The 19,529-nt window shown below is 39.2% G+C and overlaps 2 protein-coding genes across 5 annotated transcripts in view; one reads left to right on the forward strand and one right to left on the reverse strand.

Moving 5' to 3' along the window:
* Positions 1-3,313, reverse strand: part of TMCO3 (transmembrane and coiled-coil domains 3) — a 35,166-nt gene extending 31,853 nt beyond the window's left edge. Inside the window, exons 1-3 of one of the 2 annotated variants that reach the window (XR_009961391.1) lie at positions 3,026-3,313; positions 2,627-2,719; positions 266-802 (exon numbers count right to left, since the gene is read on the reverse strand). Coding sequence is in view for 1 of the 2 variants with exons in the window: in XM_062601664.1 (XP_062457648.1) it covers positions 266-712 (447 nt within the window). In the remaining variant the exon portion in view is untranslated. The remainder of the gene's footprint in view (positions 1-265; positions 803-2,626; positions 2,720-3,025) is intronic. The other variant, XM_062601664.1, reaches the window with a different exon arrangement.
* Positions 3,314-3,892: 579 nt separating this feature from the next.
* DCUN1D2 (defective in cullin neddylation 1 domain containing 2) overlaps positions 3,893-19,529 on the forward strand; it is a 31,889-nt gene continuing 16,252 nt past the window's right edge. Inside the window, exons 1-4 of one of the 3 annotated variants that reach the window (XM_062601667.1) lie at positions 3,893-4,101; positions 6,931-7,147; positions 10,201-10,369; positions 13,463-13,593. In XM_062601667.1, the coding sequence (XP_062457651.1) occupies positions 4,099-4,101; positions 6,931-7,147; positions 10,201-10,369; positions 13,463-13,593 (520 nt within the window). In that variant the 5' untranslated portion in view covers positions 3,893-4,098. Of the gene's footprint in view, positions 4,102-4,561; positions 4,787-6,778; positions 7,148-10,200; positions 10,370-13,462; positions 13,594-19,529 lie in introns of those variants that run through there. The other 2 variants (XM_062601669.1, XM_062601668.1) reach the window with 2 other exon arrangements.

Raw genomic sequence — 19,529 nt, forward strand, 5'->3', positions numbered from 1 at the left:
TCCTTTAATGTAACATTTGACATAAATCTTGTGATCAGTCTTAGCTTTGTTTTGAGATAACTATTGACTGTAACTGAATTTTAAACTGTTACAGAATCATGTTTACTAAGGAGAACAAATACTTCCAACTTTGCTTAAAATCTATTTCATATTGTAAGCTTCGTATAGATCCATTTTTCATCAACACAGATTGAAACCATATCATAATAGAAGCACAAGTAGAATATTAACATTCTAGTAATAAACACAGGACAAAAAAACTAACCTTAATTGCAGCTTCTCTCAAGGCTTCCAGTCTCTGTCTACTGCTTTCTTTCATATTTACAACATCTTTGTAATCACCTTGTAGAGCTCTCTGGAGACTGTGGATTGCTTGAAAGACTGAGTTTTCACTTTCATTTAGCTCCTTTTGGAAAATTTCAAAGGTATGCACCTGAAAGAGTTTCTCTTCATCTGACAGGCCTGTATCCTTCTCCACCGCTCTTATAGCATTTTTTAGTTTGTTGAGCACAACATTCTTTTGGCGAAGGAGGCCAGATAGTTTTCTGCAGCTCTCCAATACCCATTGCTTTCTCTGAGTAACAACGGCTCCTTTACCACGATGCAACTTTATTGCATGCTTTACTACATCTTCACGATCTCCAGTATTCACTAACTGGCTACAAAGCAGTGAAATCAACATCCATAAGGAAATAAATCCAATTGCCTGCATTCTTCAGTTTTTATTGCTGTTGATAGAGACTCATAATCTTTAACAGCTCAAAGCTTTCTGCTACATGGCTTCTGCAACTCCAGTACAATGCTGCAAGACAGTACCAATTAGTTATCAAACATGACGATGTTGGGCCATTCGATGAAACAAATTAGAAGACAAACTGAAGACTGCATTCTACGCTATAAAAAATGTGTGCTCTCCTTCAGCAAATAGTCAAAGCCAACAAACTGTCCAAGTTTAGTAACAGATTTTTGTTTCTCCTATGTTCAAATATTTTCTAAAGATCACCTTGCTTTAAAAACACAGTAATTGAAAAGCTTAGTTATATCACAGAGCAGTCATTTGTGTTTCTTTTGGGATGATAGAAGAGTCATTAAAAATGTTAAACTGTGATGCCATAGATTTTACTTCAACATAGTACTACAATTTATTCTTCTCATACATATCAATGAACACCTTGTCATTTCTGAAATCTATCTTAAAAAAAAAGAAAGTATCATATTCATTAGTATGTAGCATACTCATAGTCTCAGAATTATAAACATACTGAACTATAATATACAATGGAAAATTTTTAAAGAGAATATAAGTTATTACTATGAAATGAATGTTTATATATAGAAAGCAAAAGGAAAACTTTCTTATTTCTGAGCACTACTCATTTGAATCAAAGATCTTGATCTGGAAGGCTGCATGGCCTTGAAATATTTTACTTATTACTGAGCTGTATGAACTTTAAATAAACTTATAAGAACACTAAAATAAATCAATATCAGAAGCTTTTTTTAAAAAAATCTAATTTTTATATTTGCTTTTAAAAATAAGTAGGATAGCATTTCAAAACCTTCCCTCTCCCCAAGTGCTACAAAAAAGGCTAATGACATTATTTTATAATAACAAATAAACATTTTCTAAAAAGCAAAATACATAACATATACATAACAGAACGTATTTATTACAGTAGTATGCCATTCCAGAATTGCACAACATACATTAAACTTTAGTAAATCTTCAGTAAAGCAACTATTTGCCTAAATCTTCAGCTGCAATCTTGATTTCCGAGCCAACAGTCTTAATCAGGAACCAATGTGCAGGAAATGCAGTCGTGTGGAAGTAGTCTACCCAACAGAGGATCTTTAGCCAAAATATAGCATCAGTTGCAACCAGAGGCATCAATGCCAGCCCTCCTCTGCCATGCACTACTTTTACTTTTAAAATGCCCTATCTCTGTCCAAAGGCAACACCGAAAAACTTATTTGTGCTGCATGATGGACGATTTATTTGTTTTTGAAAAAAGTCAACATGTTTAGCTCCTAACAGTTGGGCTAGAGCTTAACAACAAGAAGAGCTAAAATATTTAAAGAACCAAAAGCGTAATTAAAGTAGTAAAAGCATGCTCACATTGCTCTTATTTCTATTTTATTACAATATTTCAGAACTTTGATAAAGCTATTAGGTTTGACTCTTAAATAAGAGATCAAAAGAACATCAACAACAACTTCCATCATCAGAAAAAAAATCCTAAATTGATATTTAAGGAAATATTTCTTCACAAATAAAAATTAACACTCTTCCTGTTTAATAAATTTTGGGGAGAGATTTTGATAAATACGTTACAACCTCCTGCAATAGAGAGGTAAAGGAAACAGCATAGCATGTATTCGAGTTTCCCTTCATGATAAGGTGAGTAAAACACTTTGCTGGACATCTTACATGGCATGACAAACCACATAACTGAACTCTGGGCAGAGACGAATACTAGTAAGTATGCCCACTGCTGCACTGTCTAAATTTATGAACATGATTCAGAAACAGGACAGATTTGTTCTGGTAACTAGGTGCCTGATCTAACCTTTTTTTTATATGAATGGTAATTTTATTCAGGAAAGCAGCACCTGCGGTAATACTCACAGGCTTTTAAATAGTGGTGAACATAAGACTTGTTATGTGCTTCACACTGTGCAGGTACACACGAAGAAGTGCTCCCACCTCCGCAGCAATTATCTGTAATTATCCAGTAAAGAGAACTCCTGCCGCTCGTGCTCCTTGTTAGCCACGGCTCACCTTCCCGATTTCCCGACACTGTATCACTGTGCTTCACCAACCTGTCCCCGATCCCAAGCCTGAACTCGCATCTCGTCCTCCCGAAACGCCTGCCGGCTCTCCCCACCCAGCTCAGCTCCCAACGGCAGGCTGCTCCTCGCCGCCCCCGGCCGGAGGAGGCCGGCAGGCGCCGGGCCGCCGCGGGGAGCCCGGCGCGCGGGAGCACGCCGCCCTAACGGCCGCCCTAACGGCCGCGGGCCCACCCACCTGGGAGCCATCGCGGCGCCGCGGCCCCTCCTGGCGCTGCCGCCTCGCGTCGCGGACTGGGGTCCCGGCGGCGCGCGTCGTCCGCCGCCTCGCCCTGGGCAAGAAGGGGAAGGGAAGTCAGAGAGACGCGGGCGCCGGAGCTCGCCTCGGGGAGACGAGGCCGAGCGGAGCGCAGCGATGCCTCATGGCGGCGGCTGCCGCACTGCCTGCGCCGCGGGCTGCCGGCGCGGCGGGCGGGCGGGCGGGCGCAGCGGCGCCCTGAACTCCCTGGCCCCGCGGCAGGGGGCCGAAACCCTCCGCCTCCGCCTCCTCCTCCTCGCGGCCCCTTTGCCCCCACGTCGGGGCGGCGGCGGCGGCTGGCCGGGCGGCAAGGGGAAGCAGGCAGCTGCCGGCGCCGGGCGCTGCTTCCTCCCTCCGCCCCGCTCACCTGCAGCAGGGAGGGAGGGCGGGCGGCGAGAGGAGCGCAGGGAAGTGGGGTCACAGTGCGGCAGACACCGGAGTAAGCGGGCGGCGGAGGCGGCCGCTCACGGAACACGCGGGGGAGCCCTGTCCTTGCCAACAGCCTGCCGCCGTCCCCCGCTCTCAACGGCCGCCGCGAAGGCCACCCCTCTCACCCGGCGCCGCTTACCGAGCGCCGACGCGGCGCCTTTAAGCGCGGAGCCGCATGGGACTTGCAGTCCGAGCGGCCCTGCCGGCTCGCCGCGGTGCACCACGGGAAACGTAGTAGTGGGTTCTTCCCCCTTAACCGACTCCACAGCTATTCCGGCAGCTCTTCGGCGCGGTGCACGCCGGGAGGTGTAGTCGCCGCCAGTGCCGGCGCGGTGCACGCCGGGAGGTGTAGTTCTCGCTCGCGCGCGTCCCAGCCCCGCGGGCGCTGTCTCTCCCCCACGCGCGGCGGTGAAAGGAGAGCCAGGGACTGCCGCGGTCGCGGGCCGCCGCCTGGGGCCCGCGCTTCTCCCGTACGCCTTTCCCCGGAGCGCGGCCGGCGATAGGCGGCGGCGGAGGCGGGCCGCTGCGCGCCTGCGCGAGAGGCGGCGCTGGGCAGTGAAGTTGGTCAAAGCGCCGGTGATAAAATGGTAGGTTGTTGGGCGAAGGGGGGAGGGGAGGGGACAGCAGGGGGGAAGAAGAAACAGAGGAGGGGAAGGGGGGGGGGGAAGAAAGAAATCAACCCAAACCAACCCGCCGAGGCCCCCCCCCCGCCCGCCGCGGTTCCCCGCCGTTTCTCTCCCTTCACGCGCCCCGCCCCTCCCTCCCCCCTCCCTCCCGCGGCGCCGGGTCTCGCGCCCCTGCCCGCAGGGGACGGCGCGAGGCGGGGGCCGCGCGCGGGCCGGGGCCGCCGAGCGGCCGTTGGGGGCTGGGCGCGCGCCGCGCGCGGGGGGCGGGGGGCGCGACCGGGAGGCGGCAGCGCGCGCGGAGCTGGCGGCAGCCTCCCGCTGGGGCCGGGAGCGGGGAAGGTCACCGGGGGGGGGGGGCGTCCAACGCGCGGCGCCGCCGCGGGTATTTTGAGCGCTGAGCCCGGCAGCCGGCGCCGCACGTACCTTTCCCTTTTTTGGGCTTCGGGTTCCCAGCGGCAGGTTGCCGCAGCGCGGCGTCCCTCGCTGCTCCCTCCCTCCTTCCCGCCCGGGCCGAGTGGGTCCCCCCCACGCGCGGGCCAGCGCGGCGACTCGCCTCCGCGGGCTGCAGGTGCCGCTGCGGGAGCCGGAAATCAGTCCGGCCGCACCGCTGCGGCTAATAGCGGAGTTGTTGAAGGCAGTACGAAAGGTGAAGTAGGAATTACGTTCCTCGGAAGGGAGGCTGGGGGGGGGGGGTGAGGAAGGACGGGATCTGTTGAGCGTCCCGTCAAGGCCACCTCTGCCTACGCTAGACCTTGACTGAAAAAGCAGCATCTTTGCACGTTGAGCAAGTGATCAGATCTGTTTTGGGAAGAGTTCAAATTGTGCCTGAAAGCGTTTTAATTTCATCATTTTTCCTTTGGATTCGCAGTGTGGTATGACTACTGTTTTGAGATGGCGTCTAAAACTTGACTTCCTCATGACTTGATGCAAAATGCACATCTTGTTCTGGGTTCCATTAGGAAAAAGGCATGCCAGAAATATGACTTCCAGACCTTTCCTCTCTCCCCCCCCCCAACCCGTGCCAGGAAAGAGTGCATTGATAATCCCCTCTTTGGGACATAAAAATGCTAAACAGAACAGCAAAAACATGGCAAAGTGGTAGATTGGATAGTCTGACACATTTCTTATACCCAACTTCTTCAAATAACTTTGTATTTTTTGAACCTGTAAAAAGTCCCTAGATGCATGAAATAAGTAGACTTACAGGAGGATATATTTTACTTGAGGAATGGTTATCAGAGACCTCTGTTTTGAAGAGGTCATCACTAAATTCATTGCTTGAAAGAAATGTAAATGGGGGTGCTGCTGCAAAGAGATTCTTCTAGATAAATTTTAACCAAAAGGGAGTTACACAGAGCTTAAAGAAATAAAGCGAACTAAGGAATTGCTGAATATCTTCTTGCCAAAATACATGGTAGTTGCTTTTGTGGCTCTTTTCTTATTTCGCATGTTGCTTCTCCTTTTTTTTTTTTTTTTTTTTTTTTTTTTTTTTTTTTTTGTAATTGAAGAATGTTAAGGAAAGACCGAACTCCATATCTTGTTTATGTAACATGATTCTTGTCTGGGACCATCTGTGGTCAAGAAGTCACTATCCATATGTTTACAAGAGATAACTGAACTGGAAGATGTCTGTATGTTTACAGTTTATTGCACTGTGATTCAGTGATACAATGTTTTCCCCTGATATTTAGAGACCAATGAAATGATCTTTTATACTACACCTGATTTAAGTAGTAGCCAGCAAGTTAAACCTTTTTCTGAGAAAACTTCATTGTTGGTCCAGAACATGTTTCAAATATAGTTTAACAAAATCAGGAAGTATCAAAACATAATTAAAAACCAGACTTTGATTTAAGTCATCTCTCTATCCTTCCAACTTTATACGAAGACCAATGTTTAGCTATATTAATAACTAGTCTGCTCTCCATAAAATCCCCATTTAAAAAAAATCTCCTAGATTTTGCAGAAGTTTAAGGGTGTTGTGTAGGTATGATTGGTGCAATTAATGGCAATTAAGAGAAAAAAAGAGAAAAATCTTACTGATTTCTATATACCACTACATTAGATTGTTTTGTTTTTTAATATCAATAGTATAAACATCTTCTGTCAGAGTTCATTAAAGTTTTAGATCATGTCTACAGGGACTTTATATTCTCATTCTAACATTCAGCAAATCTCTGGTATGTCTGCTTTATCTATTTTCTTTTGCTCTTTTGTATTCCAATGACAACAGTTACTGGTTTTTAACATAAAAATGTGAGAAATGCTTGTAAATTTCAGCTGATCACTTAAAATGGTTAAAATTCGCACTGTGTTTTAGAGCCAGGAAAATGTTAGGAAAACTGTTAGCAGATCTCTATCTTGCTCATTTATGAAGGGCTTTTGTACAGAATCTGAGAGTTGTGTCTGGAATTTCTTGTTTATATAATTAATAGGCTTATTTTTCAGAAGATAGCCATGTTGTCATATGATAAAATGTGTGTTTACTAGTGCTACAAAAAAGGAGAAGCCTTTTATATATGGCAGCAGTAAAGCAGAAATATGAATTTATATTTGCCAGAATATTTGCTGCTAAAAATGTGCATATAGATGCTGTCATTTCAATTTTCAGAAGAAAATGTTGTCTTTTTAACTGCAGAAGAGCAAGGCTTTGTCTTCCTGTAATTCTGAAGTGAAAATTGTCATCAACAAGAAAACTAAACCTTTTAAAAGTAGGCATTAGTAGTAGAATGCTGAAACAAACTTCTGGATTAGCTTCATTGGCTTTCCTGCTTCTTTTGCATCCCAAAGCATAAGCTTAAATCATCTCAGAAGGACAAGGTCCGCCAGTTTATGGCATTTACCCAGGCTGGTGAAAGGACTGCTATATACTGCTTAATGCAGAATGAATGGAAACTAGAAGTGGCAACAGACAACTACTTCCAAAATCCAGACTTGTACTACAAAGAATCCATGAAAAATTCAGTAGACCGGAAGAAATTAGAACAATTGTATAATCGATACAAAGGTAAGGCTTGTTGTTCTTTATTTTTTTTTCCATTTTAGTGTGATTTCTGCTTTTTGGTTTGCCATTTGTAAGGATTTCTAAGGAAAGATTGCTACCTACTGCCGCATCCATATAGTTAGTAACAGGGAGAAAAGAATGCAAAGTGTTTTAAATGTTCTTAATGTTTAAATGCTCTTAATGTTCAATACACAAATTCTCCATGTGTTCCTGTAGAGTTCAAAGTAAATTCACATCAGGGAGTTAAACCTATATTGAGGAGATAGTGTCAACTACGTATGGTATCAAGGAAAGCAAAGCAATTTACTTGATCTTTTCCGGGTGACTGCTAATACATGTATGATGCACTTCTTGTGGCAAAACAGTACACACAGTTCCGATACTAGTATTTGGCTAATTTAGTTCAAATATAGGAATACTGCTGTCGGTTAAAATGATAAATACTTTAAATAATATTAAGGCTAAGACTCTGACAAAACAATCAAGCAAGAAGACTCAAAAATTAAGCTTGAAGTTGCATCCTTAATTTATTCTTCATGCTTGCATACTGCAGCGCAAATGGTACTCCTGTTGTTCAGAGAGGCTTTGAGATAAAATCACAAGGAAGTGGATTAAAGGCAGAGTTGTTTATTTTTCCATTTCTTTTTATTTTACAATATTGTTAAAACAGGAACTGTAAGGAGAAAAGATCATGTAAATATAAAGATTTATGTGATCCAGGTAACAAAGCTTTTTGAACTGTCGCTATCTCACATGAATACATGCATTATTTATTAAACATTAGTGCAGAGCATTTTGTAATCATTACCAGCCACTACCTCGATCTAAAAAATCTTATATTTAAAAAAAATGAACTGTCAACGATATTCAACGATAAAATCAACTATGATTTTTATATACTTTACTAATTTTTATATAAGGATGGCTTTATATATACTCTTTTCTGTTCTTTCAGTACTATTTTTGCCTATTTGTTATTCTTTGACAATGTTTTCTATTTTAAGTATAGATATTCTTCAGTATTTCATTATAAGGTGGCAATGAATTGCAGAGGGACAGAAAATGAGCAAAACTAGAGCATTTCCTTTGTATATTTGAAAAAATTTAAGAAATAATCTTATAAATGTACACATACATCATTCCATCATTTCTTTGATCTTTGAATCTAAAACAGTGTTGAATCAAAAATATATTTAAAGTAATAAATGCTACTAAAAGTATCTAAAATCAAAGAAAAATATCACAAATTTATTTATGCTTCATAATGTTCTATCAGCAGAAAAATGTTTTTGTTAAGGGAAGTTGAAAGGATTTGAAAGAAAATAATTAAAGGTTTAGTTAAGCACCTTATCCGTTTTTCATATGCAGCATAGACTTTACACCTTGGTCTCTTAACAGAAAGGATTTTTTTTGTCCTATATAGCCTAGAGAATACTACAAATGTTGCATTATATTTGAAATCTCAGATGGAGAGAGATTTCATTTTCTGTGCTATCTCTGCATTACTTTTCTTATTTGATTTCCAACATCTCTATCAGAACAATAATTTTGTATTTATTTGTTCCTAGTTACCTGGATTCCATGAGTAATGTTAAAGATGGAATACTCCATGTTGAAATCCATCAGAATTTTTCCTTTGATCTCCATACCCATGCACTTTTTGCCTTCAGTTCTTCAATTATTCTGAAAATATACTAGAAATGAGTTTACATGTTTTAGAACTAAATCTGGCATCCAGTACCATATTTACTTGTTACTCCTGCACAAAGGTCCTCGATTTCAACTGAGTTACCCAGTTAATGATATTCAGTAACTGGATATCTTGGGTAAAGATATTTGCTAAATTAATTTCCTGTCCACTATTTAAATTTTACTATTATTGCCACTGTGGTAGTGACTGAAAAAATGAAGAGATTTTACTTAAAAACAAAAAAAGCCTTTAAAACATAGTGCAGATGAAAATCTTACCAGCTTCCTATTTAAGGAAGTTAGTAAATTTACTTGAGAAATACTTTTTTAAATAGCACAACCAATTATACTGAAATGGCTTCCTATCAAGAGTTGGAAAGACACTTCTGTAAACTGTCATGTTTTGGGGAAAAAAAATGTGATTTTTTTAAGACTATTACTTTACATGTAGATTTTTTTTGAGAATTCTGTTACAGTCATTGAAATTCAACAACAATAATTAAATAGCTACTATGTTCTATAGGAATTGCTTAAATAATTTTGAGGCACAAATTAACCAGTTATCCATCAAAGATTTATTGTTAGCTTTTAGATTTACATTTCATTATTTATAAATAAAAGTTTAGTGTTAGAATTGTGACAAAACTTAACATAGGTAATTATGAAGTGCAATACTGGCTCTAAAAAGTACTAAACTGAATCCTACCGTAACATAATGTTTCTTAAGTTGTGTTGTTTAGCTTAAGACCGTGTTGTGCTAGGGCATTGTTTGAGCAATGTTTTGGTGGTTTCTCTGGCTTACTTTTTTTTTTTTTTTTTTTTTTTTTTTTTTTTTTAAAAAAAGAATCTTTCGATTAACTGGTCTGTAAAGAGTTACAGTGTTTGTTTTCCTTCTTGGTTACCACTACAAGGAAAAATATTTGTGGACATGCTTACTAGTTTTTTTAACTTTTTATTGGTTTTATTTGTTTTTAGGTCTGTGCTAACCAATAAATGTTTTGTATTTTCGTGTATTTTATCAGCCTTACCATTTTTTAGCTATAGCCAGGCATTTTCTCCTGTTCATTCAGATCTTTCACAGATCAAGGTGGACAGAAAGAGAAAATACTAATTTTTAAAGTTAGCTGATCAATGTAGGAAAAAGTTGAAAGGCAATTCTTAGGGAAGCTTGCCAAATACATAATCTGCTTAGAGCTGCTCTTTAGGTACTTTTAAAATTAGCTAGATTTCAAATAAAGACTTAGTTTTGTGAAGCTTATGTAAAACTGAAGACCTGTGCTATGCAACATACCAAAGCTGTGCTGGTGATTATTCATAAATATTTTAAATGAATAATTGTAATTCTCCTATTTATGCTTGACCTGCAGACCCACAAGATGAAAATAAGATTGGCATTGATGGTATTCAACAGTTCTGTGATGATTTAAGCCTGGACCCTGCCAGTATCAGTGTTCTGGTTGTAGCATGGAAGTTCAGGGCAGCTACTCAATGTGAATTCAGTAAAAAGGAATTTGTAGATGGCATGACAGATTTGGGGTGAGTATCCATCTCTTTGTAGTTCAGAGTGTAAGGCTGGAGCTCAGTTTCTATTTAAAATGTTTATAATTGAATCAAATGTGAAGCTTTGAAAACTCTTTGTGGCCTTGTTTTGTAATAGTTTGGTTACACCTAAGTAACCTATGCTTTGGACTCTACAGGATTTTGTCTAATTGCATCGTGGGAATGTAAAATGGAACGTATTGAAAGATTGCAGTGCTGTGCAGCTGGATTTACACAATAGTCGAGCTTGTTTATTTTTGATAGTCTAAACCTTTTATGTATCTCACTGAAATGGCTAAAACAGAATTATTTAACTTTAGCTGACACTTGTAGAATTTTCATGGTGGTATGTTGAAAGATGGATTGAAAAAAGACACTGATTTAAAAAAAAATGAAGCTATTGAATCTATATTTTTGGTTACTGTTTAATTTCCATGCAATGGTTAGCCTCTTACCCTCTTAGAGAGTCATGCTCGCAATGGCTTATTCCTTCCCCTTCATAGTACAGTTGCAAACAATTGATAAAGTGTTTGAGTTAGCTGAAGGAGGGTAGAAATGGGAATGAGAGGATGGAGATTGTGTTCTTTTAAAGCAGACAAACTGCTGCTAGAGGATTAGAACTTTCTCTGTTGGCAGCATGCCAACTGTTACCACTTTTTCATGAGAGAAAGTTCTGTAAGCTGATGGAGAGAAGTCAGATTTGAAACTCCTCTTAAGTGTTGCTTACATTCTTAATCTGCAACAGAACAAAATGTGGTTTTACCTGCTCCTCAGTGCCTTTTTGTTTTTTACTCACTGCTCGGTGCCTTATTTAACAATGGTTAAATAACTTTTGAGTTCTTACCTCTTAGAAGTTATAGACTTCCTTTTCCAAGAGCCATAATAAAATCTAGATCACATAATTCACACAGACACCACCATTTAAAATTATCATTTTCAAATCTTGATTAATTTCCCAAAATGCATATTTCCAGTAACTTGTAATATGTGTTGCTTGCATAGTTTGCTGGTCAATGTATGTCTTGTAATCTTTTCTACCTCATTCAGAGGGTGCAAATAAGAGGGAGTACCAGCTATCAAGACTCATGTTTTTTAGCTGTTAAAGGCCATCTGTTCAGTCCCTGGTAATGGTACTGTCAAGCATAAAAGGTACTAAAGACCTGTAGTGTCCTGTCTTCCTTCAGCTGGTGCTGAACTGCAGAACCTTAACAATGACCTCATCAAGATTGAAGCAAAATAATTCCTAACTAAGCAAGGAAGACTGTGTTGATCTTTTGATGTAATTCGTGTAAGCGTATGCATGGTTGCACTATGATTTTGTATCAGTTGTGTGCTGTTACAAGTTGAAAGTCACTGGAAATGAAAAAATAGAGTTCACTCAGTGTTGAAGGTTGATATCAGAGCAGATAAAACATTCAATGTTTTGTCTTTATCTTATCATCAAATACAACTTTTTTCTTTTTATTGGTTTTACGAGCAGTAGTTTTTTTATTGTCTTTTATGCTAGATGGTTCATTGTGTAGAATATCTGTAAGAAACTGAAGTCAAAATCAGGATATTAGCAGTAGAAAAAGTTGTTTAGTCTGACTGGCAAAAATGGGAAAAATCTTTCTTTTTGCATTTTGAAACTGTTCTGGATAGCAGGCTTTGAGGTTAAATCATCTTGCTTCTGTTTAATAATAGAATCAAGCATTTATCACCATAAAATAATGTTTTGTGTATAACTCTTACTTGGAAGAGATGCATTATTACTTACATTCAGAATGGTTAAAATGATTTTTGTGAACAGATTGTTAGGTAGGTGGAGATCTACAATTTATTACTTGGATGCATACTTTTTGTTGCTAATATAATTTAATTTGATTTTAGATTGGTCTACTGCAGAAAGGCATTAATAAGGTGCCAACTTCCATGAAATGCAATGGTTGTTTCTTGAGCAGGGGGCCTAGCAGTCTGTTGCTACTGACCTCATCAATTATTGACCTCTTTCTAAGCTTTCCTTTTTAGGTAAGGATATTCAGAAATTGTGATGAAACAACTTTTGATATCATCTGAAGTCCACTGCTTTGTTTTGTCCCTTTCAGTCTGATTTTTTTGGGGTGGAGGCTATGAGAATATGTGATTGTCTAGCCATGTACAACAATCAAGTACTTGTGCTGTTATATTGAAGGCTGCCAACATTATCTGAAATATCTGTTGAAAAAAGGTTTTGTTGAGCCACCTGTGGCTTCTGGCTTTTTGTCCCTTCATTATCATGTTGCTCCTATATCCTCGTGACTCTTGGCTACAGTTTAACAGATATCTGTTATTTTTACTCTTTTCTGCTCAACATGCATGCAGGGTTTTGGAGAGTATAGTCTGATCATACCTGGTAGCAACTAGTATGCTGCTCATTGGTAATTCAGGTTAGTTACTGTTACATGTAGGAGATGCAGCATACTGGTTTTTTTAAGTGGAGCATAGGTTTTAAATGAAAAGAAATTGGTTGAGAGTTAGTCCTGATAGGATGCGTACGCTATGAATGAGAATCACCTAGATGGTATAACTGACTGTCCTCATTAAGTAAATCAAGTCTCCATGAAACAGGTTCTCGGTTGAAGACTGATAGTGGAATTCTTTACTTTTTCTGTACCAGATACCACTGGAGGCCGAAAAAGTACTTATCTGTACTACTAAGGCAGTTAGAATCATGTCTTCACTGTATGGATTTTGCTATAATTATCCATTCTTTAATAAAATTATTCTTTAAAATATATAAACCATTTAGCCATTGAGAAATTTTAAGTGAGGTTTATATATTCATTAAGAATAATGTCTGTTGTTTGAGTTTATAAACTCATGAAGAGGCTGAGAAAGAAAATAAAACCACTGAATCTTATTTGGATTGTGTCATTGTGGATACCTATTTATAACATTTCACCTAGTATTATTTAGGAAAAAAATATGACTGTATATATTTTAAAGAATGCTAACCAACAAGGTGCTCTGTTTTTCTTAACCACTCTTTGATTTTGTTCTGTTTGATATTGTTCTGAGACTAAACCTATTTTAATTTAAGTATTTATAAATAATGTAATTCTTCTGCAATAGGTGTGACACCACAGAAAAACTGAAAGCTCTATTGCCAAGACTGGAACAAGAGCTAAAGGATCCAATAAAGTTCAAAGATTTTTATCAGTTTACTTTTAACTTTGCTAAAAACCCTGGACAAAAAGGTCTAGGTAAGTAGAAGAAAAATTCAAGAAAATATCCACAAACAGTGAACTCGATTCCAAGTGCTTCCAGTTACATAGTGGTCTCGGTGATGATTATATAGTAAATTCATTGCTGTTTTCTTTCCTTGACTACTCCTCTTTTCTTCTCAATTGATTTCTTCTTTAGTATCCCTTTGGTACAGATAATTAAACTAAGTTTTCTGCTATTTTTGACATTCTCCTCTTATCAAAGTAAGTGCCTCTAGTTAGAAACTTTCCATCATTCTTCCCCCACCTTTACTTCTCCTTCCTTTCCCCCCAAAAAAGTGTGAGCTGGTGAACCCCTTATTTTATTCAGAACAAAACTGAAACAAAATCCTTATATCAGCTCAAAAAGAGGGAGAAAACTCTGATCAAAGGTCTTCTGACCTCTAAAGGATTTTTTCTTAAAAATATGGGCTAAGACTAAAGTTTAAAACAAAACAAAACATTGTAGATTTGGTTCCAGGAAGTAGACATATAACACACATACTTTTATTTTAAATTCTTACCATCTTCAGAGTTTGATGTTTATCCTCATCTATGTTTTGTATTGCTGGAGTAAAATGGATACAGTATTTAAATTCCAATGTTTTATTCTCATATTTCAACATATTTATTGAGTTTGAAAATAGAATAAAACATTTTTGGGATGACATCTGATACCCTTTCAAATTTATGTCCACTTTCAGAAGACACTGTGTATGAAAAGATTAAGCTCTTTTGTGTGAAGCTTATTAGAATAGCACGATACCATCATCACTGTTCTGTTTATGCGATAGTTAGGAGGAAGGCTTTTTTTTTTTTCCTAGCCACTTTAACTCTGTGTTAGTAAATGCGTATTAATAAATACTTTTTCTTGAAAACTTTTGGAAGAGAAGGAGTCTGTTCCTCATTCTTTCTTGGGTGTTATTTTGATTATTATCTTTTGTCTTTCCCAGTGTCTTTTGTTTTGTGGGCAGCTTTTCATCAGTTTTTCTTTTACTTCATCTTTGACAGCAATTTATTTTTTCATTACATGTATCACACTTTCATGGATCATGTGCCATTTTTCCAGAAACAAAAATGATGTAGTCTTGTAGTACAGCTTTGTTATTCCTTACCAACTTGAATAGGTCAACTTTAAATGAGCAGTGTAATACGGTGGTTTTGTGTAGCTTAGTGGAATTGAAGTTCATTAGCTAATTGTTCATTTTCTTACTGTTCTCGTGAAAAAGCTTAGCACTTCTAGACTGGGGAAAAAGGTAAGTCAGTTACAACTAGGGTTGGAATTTATGGGATACCTAAACAAATATTACAAATGACTTCCTGTTGTAATTGGCTCAATTCCAAATTGAAACTCAAATACTTGGGAAATATGTCTCAAAAGTTTTTCATTTCTGTTTGTACAAAGAGGGAGGGAAGGCAGCCCAACCCAGATTATGGAACTGAGCGTGCTGTTTATTTGATAAGAGAAGGAAAAAGGGAAACGTAACTGTTTTTCATTACTTATCTTTTTTGGTGTCAAGGTTCTTTCATTCTTAAGCCTGTCCTTCTGTTGTATAAGAATGGACTTACAGGTGAAAAGTACCTAAATACCTTCTAGCACTAAGAATTCAAGTATTATTGGGAGAAACTAAATGCAGAAATGAAAAGTTAACCTTAAAATACACTGTAGGAGGAGTTGATGGAATTGTTGCCTATTCCAAGTTTGAAGAATTTTATTAATTCTAGTCATACTGTTTCTTAATTTCAAGTAGTGCTTAGTTCTTACATGGTAGTACTTGGGGGACTTTTTGTCAGACTTCTGGTTTTGCTAAGGTGATTTTAGATACTAAAATAGTCAAGATTCAACTGAAAGTGAGTGAGTACTGCTTTTACTTCAGTGTACTTACACCCCACTTCTATATCGTGTGAACTTGGGCCACTGCAGGTTGAGTAGGAAGAGCGCTGAGCAAGCATGTTGACTAACATGACTTTTCTATGTGCTTGAGGTCAGTGATAGCTTAGCCAAATAAAAATTAACGCTGTACAAGTTCACAGTTGGAACCTTTTCAGGGAATTTCATTATATTCAGTGGAGCAGGGAGAAGAAGAAAAATGCAGGCTGATGTTTACAGCTTACTACTTTCTGTTCCAATTATTCTGAGGATTATTTTTATTCTCTTTCCACAAAAAAGTGTTCAGCAAGCAGAAGTCAATCAGTTATCTTACGGAAGTGTCAGTATGAGCTGAGAACTGTAGTTTCTTCAGCAACGTTTACCACAGTCTTTGCTTTTCCTTTTTTTTTTTTCCATCTTCTCTGTAGAGACTATGTATTTTCTTCCAGAAAAAGAAGCTGTTCATCTTCTCTCCCTCTCTCCAGAACCATATAGAGGTGTTTGGTATTTGTGCTCCAGTGATTGCATGGCCTGTTGTCAAGGAATACAGGAGCTAGTTTCATCCTTGCACAAAGTCCGTTTCTCTCTTACTAAGTTTGGAGCATTGGCTCAGGACTCTTCTTTGAATTCAGTCCAGACAGTTAAACTGAATGCACAGTTAGATTTGTTACCAAATGAGCTGGTGTTAAATTCTGTCTAGCTCTACCCTACTTCCTGAGGTATAAACTTCTCCTTCCTCTCTACATCCCTGTTAGATGACATGCAGTGCTATGAGAGTATAGGATGCTCCTAAGCAACTGCCCTAGCTGTCTTGCCTGAAAATTGTTACTGATTACATGCTCCTGTGATGGTCTTTGTATACTCATTCTCATAACATACTCACATTTGAAATATGATTGAAGACTAAAAGAGGTCAGTAAGTTTGTAGGGTTTTAAAAAGACTTTACCTCTTTTTATCCTCTGGAGGCATTGACTCCTCTTCCATATCTATGACTGTGAAACATGGAATGGTCTTAATTTGTTAGGTGGAAATAATCAAAGGAGTTGTTTCCTGACTTTCAATTACAGAATATTTTAATGTGACTTTTCTGAGTCATGAAATATCTACTGCACTCTTACTACACTTGGAAACTTAAGAACCACCTCTGATAGCTGCAGTGCTCATTTTAATTTAGAACAGTGATCTGTTTGCTAGAAGAATATTACTTTATGGGTTATGTTTATGATATCTGAGAATCAATATTCCTATCTGAAAATTAAACACATTTGATAAAGTGCCAGTGGCAAACAAGAAAGTCTTATTCTTAGGGAATTATTAATAGTGTAACTTTTTCTAAAAAAAAAAAAACATTTTAATGGTATGTCTGTTGGATCCTTCAGGCTAACTTATAACACCTCTTTTTCTTTTTTAATAAATTAAAACATGAGACTACAGCTCACCAGAAAAATGTATATGTGAAAGGCAAATAATTGCATTTATGCAATTATTTTTCATTTTTGTTATCTTAATATGTTGAAATGGTAAGAAATTACTCGAATACCTCTATAATGTCCCAACACCAATGCTCTAGTGAAGAGCATGTTCATTGCTGATAAATACTTTAACATGTTTCTGGTTAGAACAAAACTATCTATTTCTGTTGTTCTAACATGTATTACTTTTTTTGCTTCATCTCTAACCCCTGAAGAACAACAGGAAATAAAATGATTCATGGATTCCTTTTCAATATGCCTCATGGTCTTCCAATTTAACTTACAGAGAAACACTTACTTAGTATATTTGCCAGACAGGATTGACTGTTGCCTAAACCATTGCTGACAAATGTTTTTCTAAGCAAGTGTTCAGTGGTATGCCAGCAATGTATACTAGCTTACTATTTCAGTAGCTGTCTGCAAGAAGAATTGAGGTCAGATGGGCGGTGGTCCTCTGACTGAAGAAGTTTGGGAGCCGCTGTCTTCATTTAGTATACGCTTAGATTTCCGATGACTGATCTCAGACAATCTATTTCAGTGCTTGATCACACCTATTGTTAGTTTTTTTTTTCTTTTTCTAACTTGCAACTTCAATTTCTGTTGCTGAATTTTTTACAATTGATACTTTTATGTCCAGAGTAAATCTGTAGCATATGCATTTCCTTACAGTTAGTAACAGCTTTTTACGTATTTGGCAACTGTATATCCTCACTTAGTCTCTAGACTGAGTAAAAAGAGCTACTGCTGTGAATTTTAGCACGTTCACATTCTCAGGTCTCTGATAGTTTCTAGTTTTTTTCCCTTTTCACTCCAATTATCTATGTATCTTCCTATCCTGTAGTGCCCGAACAAGCTGGAAAATATATTTTATGTGCCTTAGGTATTTCACTCCTTGCTTTACATCTCAGTGTTAAGTTTGCTTATGTTTGTAATACTGATACTGTCAACAATTTATGATCCTTTGTATTCATGGAATTCTGCAGAACTACTGTGTGTATGGTTGGTTCCCATCTTCTATTTCTGCAATTAATTATTCCTAGCAACACTTCTTTCTAAAGAAGTGGATTCCTATTTATTCAACTGTTTTTCCAGTTTGCCCAGACAATTTTGAATTCTAGTCCTGTCCTCTCCAGTGCTACACCTTTTCCAGCCTTGTATTATTTGCAGATTTAATAAGTTGTTCTTTGTTGTATTGTCTAAGTTACTGACTTTGTTAGTGCGCTGGGCAGTGTTAGATACAGGACTGGCCTTGTGACTTCGTTGCTTTTTCCAGTTTGACAGAGAACCATGATGATTAATGTTTGAGTGCAGTCTTCTAGAACCTCATGTGACATCTGCAGAGCCTCAAAGATGATAGGTAACAGTTGAGATTGCTTCAGTCAGTTCCCAAAATACACCAAGACGAATTTCTCCATGCCTAGCTTTACTTTGGGCTCTAGTGCTTTCAGACTAAGTTCTAAAAGTTCTTTCTAAAATTACAATCATTTTTCAGTAAATTTGTTTTTTGGAGCACATCTTGGGGGAAAAAAAACCTTCTATGTGTCCACAACAACAACATTTCTTTCAGGAAATATCAGCAAGAGATAATAGCATCTGTTATTGTACCAGACGACATTTAGAGGGAGGGAGGGAGGGATGGAGAAGGCCAGGCTTCTGGACACAGATGCCCTCCTTAAAAGTTTAGAATTTTTGTGGTATGTGACATAGGCTTCTTTTCAATGTAGAAGATTTTTCTACAAGAAAGCTTTTCTGGTTTAGGTGGGGTTTTCTGTTTGTTTCTTCATTTTAAGACCAGGCTGTCTTCCATTACTACCTTGATTTCTTCTCATTCCACATTTCCCCCCAAAACCAATTCAAGAAATCATAGAATCAGTAAGGTTGGAAGGGACCTCTGGAGATCATCTAGTCCAACCCCCTTGCTCAGCAGGGTCACCTAGAGCATGTTAGACAGGGTTGTGTCCAGGCGGGCCTTGAAGATCTCCAGAGAAGGAGACTCCACAACCTCTCTGGGCAACCTGTGCCAGTGCTCCATCACTCTCACAGGGAAGAAATTCCCCCTCACGGTCAGGCGGAACTTCCTGTGCTTCAGTTTCTGCCCATTGCCTCTTGTCCTGTCACATGGGACAACTGAAAAGTTTGTCCCTTTCCCCTTGACACCCTCCCTTCAGGTACTTGTACACATTGATAAGATCCCCCCTCAGTCTTCTCTTCCCCAGGCTGAAGAGGCCCAGCTCTCGCAGCCGTTCCTCACAGGGCAGGTGCTCCAGCCCTCTGATCATCCTCGTAGCCCTCTCCAGTAGCTCCATGTCTCTCTTGTCCTGGGGAGCCCAGACCTGGACACAGTACTCGAGATGAGGCCTCCCCAGGGGCTGAGTAGAGGGGCAGGATCACCTCCCTCCACCTGCTGGCAACACTCTTCCTAATGCCCCCGAGGATACCAGTGGCCTTCCTGGCCACAAGGGCACATTGCTGGCTCATAGTCAACTTGTCATCCACCAGCACTCCCAGGTCCTTCTCTGCAGAGCTGCTGTCCAGCAGCTCAGCCCTCAGCTTGTACTGGTGCCTAGGGTTATTCCTTCCTAGATGCAGAACC

This window comes from Rhea pennata, chromosome 1, assembly GCF_028389875.1.
Source record: "Rhea pennata isolate bPtePen1 chromosome 1, bPtePen1.pri, whole genome shotgun sequence".
Classification (NCBI taxonomy): Eukaryota; Metazoa; Chordata; class Aves; order Rheiformes; family Rheidae; genus Rhea; species Rhea pennata.